At 40.5% G+C, this 3,028-nt stretch overlaps 1 protein-coding gene across 1 annotated transcript; it reads left to right on the top strand.

The window, feature by feature from the left end:
* Positions 1-607: 607 nt before the first annotated feature.
* Positions 608-2,728, top strand: LOC149284811 (CCN family member 2-like). The gene is made up of 5 exons (XM_089496199.1): positions 608-658; positions 938-1,157; positions 1,396-1,647; positions 1,916-2,127; positions 2,432-2,728. Exons 1-5 carry the CDS (start codon positions 608-610, stop codon positions 2,726-2,728), a joined length of 1,032 nt encoding a protein of 343 aa, XP_089352325.1.
* Positions 2,729-3,028: the final 300 nt, after the last annotated feature.

Below are 3,028 nucleotides of genomic sequence, written 5' to 3'. Positions count from 1 at the left end.
TATGAAGTTTTTGAAATATTTTCTACATTGTGGTTAAATAGCACAGCAAGGTGTGTTAACGCGATTATTGAAACATAAAAGTCATGTCTGGAACAGAGTTAGCCATGCGAAAACAAGTCTGAAACCTCCTTTTCATATAAAATTATAGAACCCAGTGTGGAAATCATAAAAAGCAAAGACCAAATCCTATTTGATGATTAGGATAGAGCTCCTTTTTGTGCTATGGAGTGTGCCAGTTTTTTTCAGACAGTTGGAATGTGGAGAGTCAAGGGGTCAGGATCAATCCGGTGTGAGCTGATGGGGCAGGAAGGTTTGCAGGAATGTTAGGAATGTCTTGCTTGTGTAGGACTCCATTCAGCTCATTGGCGAGTCTCAGCAGCCAGCAGCGTATATAAGGAGAAGCATCGCCTTCCTCTCTTCACACAACAACTCTTCGAGAACTCAATACTGGAACAAAATACAGCAAAGTACTGGGGAAAAAGGAAGAGGCTTGAAACTCTCTGAACTAAAGCGATCTAAGGCAAAAAGTCTGAAGAAACCTCGAAACGAGATCTACGACAGAAGTATATTTTTTTCACTTCTTTTGAAAAGCACGAACAACCAAACAATGTCTGCAGGAAAAGTGACAGCTGTTCTTCTTTTTGCTTTACTCTGCTGGGTAAGTTCAACTGCCATTTCTTTTTAAGCAAATAAAAGTTTATATCTGGGCTGCTTAAAAACATTAAAGACTGATATATGTTATGCGGTAGAGGAATTCTGAGCAGGAATGTGAATTATTAGAGAAATGTGTATTCTGATGACTGTGAATATCTAGAATATCCAGCAAATTCTGTTGCTTTAAAAGCTGAGTATGGATGAAACGGGGAAGGCAGTCAGGTTGGGATCTCACGAGTATAGCATTTATCCGTCTAAATGAATTATGATCTTTTACTTGCAGGTATCTGATGCCCAGGAGTGCAGCGGGGAATGCCAATGCCCACACAAAGTCCCTGAGTGTGACCCTGGAGTCAGTCTGGTGCAAGATGGCTGTGGATGCTGCAAAGTCTGCGCCAAGCAGCTGGGTGAGCTGTGCACAGAAAAAGATGTCTGCGACCCACACAAAGGACTCTTTTGTGACTTTGGTTCCAGAGTCAACAGAAAAATTGGAGTCTGCACTGGTAAGTTTATGAGTTTCTGAATTACATCTTACAATGAGACCCCCCAGTATAATATATATATATTCACAAAAAAAGTTATAAAAAGTAACTGATAACTCGGCAATATGTTAAAGCATTAGTCTCAAAATGAATTAATTGGTTAGGTTTACTTACGATAGCGATTACATGTCTAGTCTAACATTGTAAAAACTTGCCTTGGTATATTGAACTAAATGCCTGTTCTGTATTCTTTTTATAGCTAGAGAAGGTGCCCCTTGTGTGTTCGGAGGAACAGTGTACAGGAGTGGAGAGTCTTTCCAGAGCAGCTGCAAATACCAGTGCACTTGCCTGGATGGGGGAGTGGGCTGTGTTCCTCTCTGTAGCATGGATGTTCGTCTGCCCAGTCCTGACTGCCCCTTGCCACGAAGGGTAAAACTACCCGGCAAATGCTGTGAAGAATGGGTGTGTGACCAGCCAGTGGAGAAAACCATGGTCGGACCTGCTCTGCCTGGTAAGTTATTTCATAAATATTTTTGTGTATTGTAATATGATATTATAATAAACTAAATCCGTGTCCGTAATCATGACATGCAGTGCAGCAAAAGACCAGAGTTGAAACTTTTATTTAGTAGTATAAAGCCTGCAGATAATTAACCCTTTGAATACCGAGTGCTGCTTCTCATGACATAGAATGTTAAGTACATTAGCTTAGCTCCACATTAGTGTGGTTTTCCTTTTGTGAATAGTGATCTAACGTGTTGTTGTATTTTCCTCCCCAGCTTTTAGAATGGAAGAAACCTATGGTCCTGATCCTTCCCTGATGCGAGCCAATTGTCTGGTGCAGACTACTGAATGGAGTGCTTGCTCAAAGACATGCGGTATGGGAATCTCTACTAGAGTGACAAACGACAACGAGCACTGCAGACTGGAGAAGCAGAGCAGACTCTGTATGGTCAGACCTTGTGAGGCTGATCTAGAGGAAAACATTAAGGTATGTAAAATTTGTACTCTAGAGGACATTTTGCCTAGATTGGTAGAGAATTAGATTTGAAAATAAACAGGTTAGGGTGAGAATTTATATTTAGACTTGGTAATTTAAATAATATGCACAGGAAATTAGTATAAGTGATCTTAAAAAGCTATACAAGTTGTATGTAGATCAATTATTTGTACAAATTTGAGGGCCCAAGAAAAAAGACTAAATGGAAAGCAACTTATATACAATGTTTGTTGGACATACTAGTTCCACTCAAGTCAAAACTGAGAAATAACCCATATTTGATTTTCCATTACAGAAAGGAAAAAAATGCATCCGTACTCCTAAGATCTCCAAACCAGTCAAGTTCGAATTTTCTGGCTGCACCAGTGTGAAAACATATAGAGCCAAGTTTTGCGGGGTGTGTACCGATGGTCGTTGCTGCACTCCCCACAGAACAGCCACACTCCCAGTGGAATTCAAGTGCCCTGATGGTGAGGTCATGAAGAAGAAGATGATGTTCATTAAGACATGTGCATGCCACTACAACTGTCCCGGGGACAATGACATCTTCGAGTCAATGTACTACAGAAAGATGTACGGCGATATGGCATAAAGCAGCAGAACCACACTTTAAAGACTCAGTAACTTGAAATGACTTTGCATCTCATCCCTAAACATAATTCTATAGCACAAGAACATATTTAAGATTGTTTAAAGGAAAGTCTTTTTTTCTAAGACTTAAATGTTGATTGACCCCAGCCGTTGGTTTGAAGAAAGAGAGACGAACCAGACTGTCGCAGGTGTGCTGGGTGCAATGTAAAGTCACCATTAACACGACAGCCCTGTTTGTAAGCAGTATTCACTGAGTGTGGTGATATATGTTGCACCCAGACAAGCAACTGGAAATTAAAAG

Source organism: Sceloporus occidentalis, unplaced genomic scaffold (genome assembly GCF_023333645.1).
Source record: "Sceloporus occidentalis isolate IW3139 unplaced genomic scaffold, rSceOcc1.0.p SCAF_88, whole genome shotgun sequence".
NCBI classification, from domain to species: Eukaryota; Metazoa; Chordata; class Lepidosauria; order Squamata; family Phrynosomatidae; genus Sceloporus; species Sceloporus occidentalis.
The sequence above is the reverse complement of the archived record's forward strand: the minus strand, read 5'-3'. Positions and strand labels throughout refer to the sequence as shown.

Excerpts from the sequence above, each read along its gene's own strand:
- LOC149284811 (XM_089496199.1), top strand. The coding sequence starts at position 608 with ATGTCTGCAGGAAAAGTGACAGCTGTTCTTCTTTTTGCTTTACTCTGC. Across the intron at positions 659-937 it reads TTTTTGCTTTACTCTGCTGG|GTATCTGATGCCCAGGAGTG; the intron begins GTAAGTTCAACT and ends TTTTACTTGCAG. Across the intron at positions 1,648-1,915 it reads GGTCGGACCTGCTCTGCCTG|CTTTTAGAATGGAAGAAACC; the intron begins GTAAGTTATTTC and ends TTTCCTCCCCAG.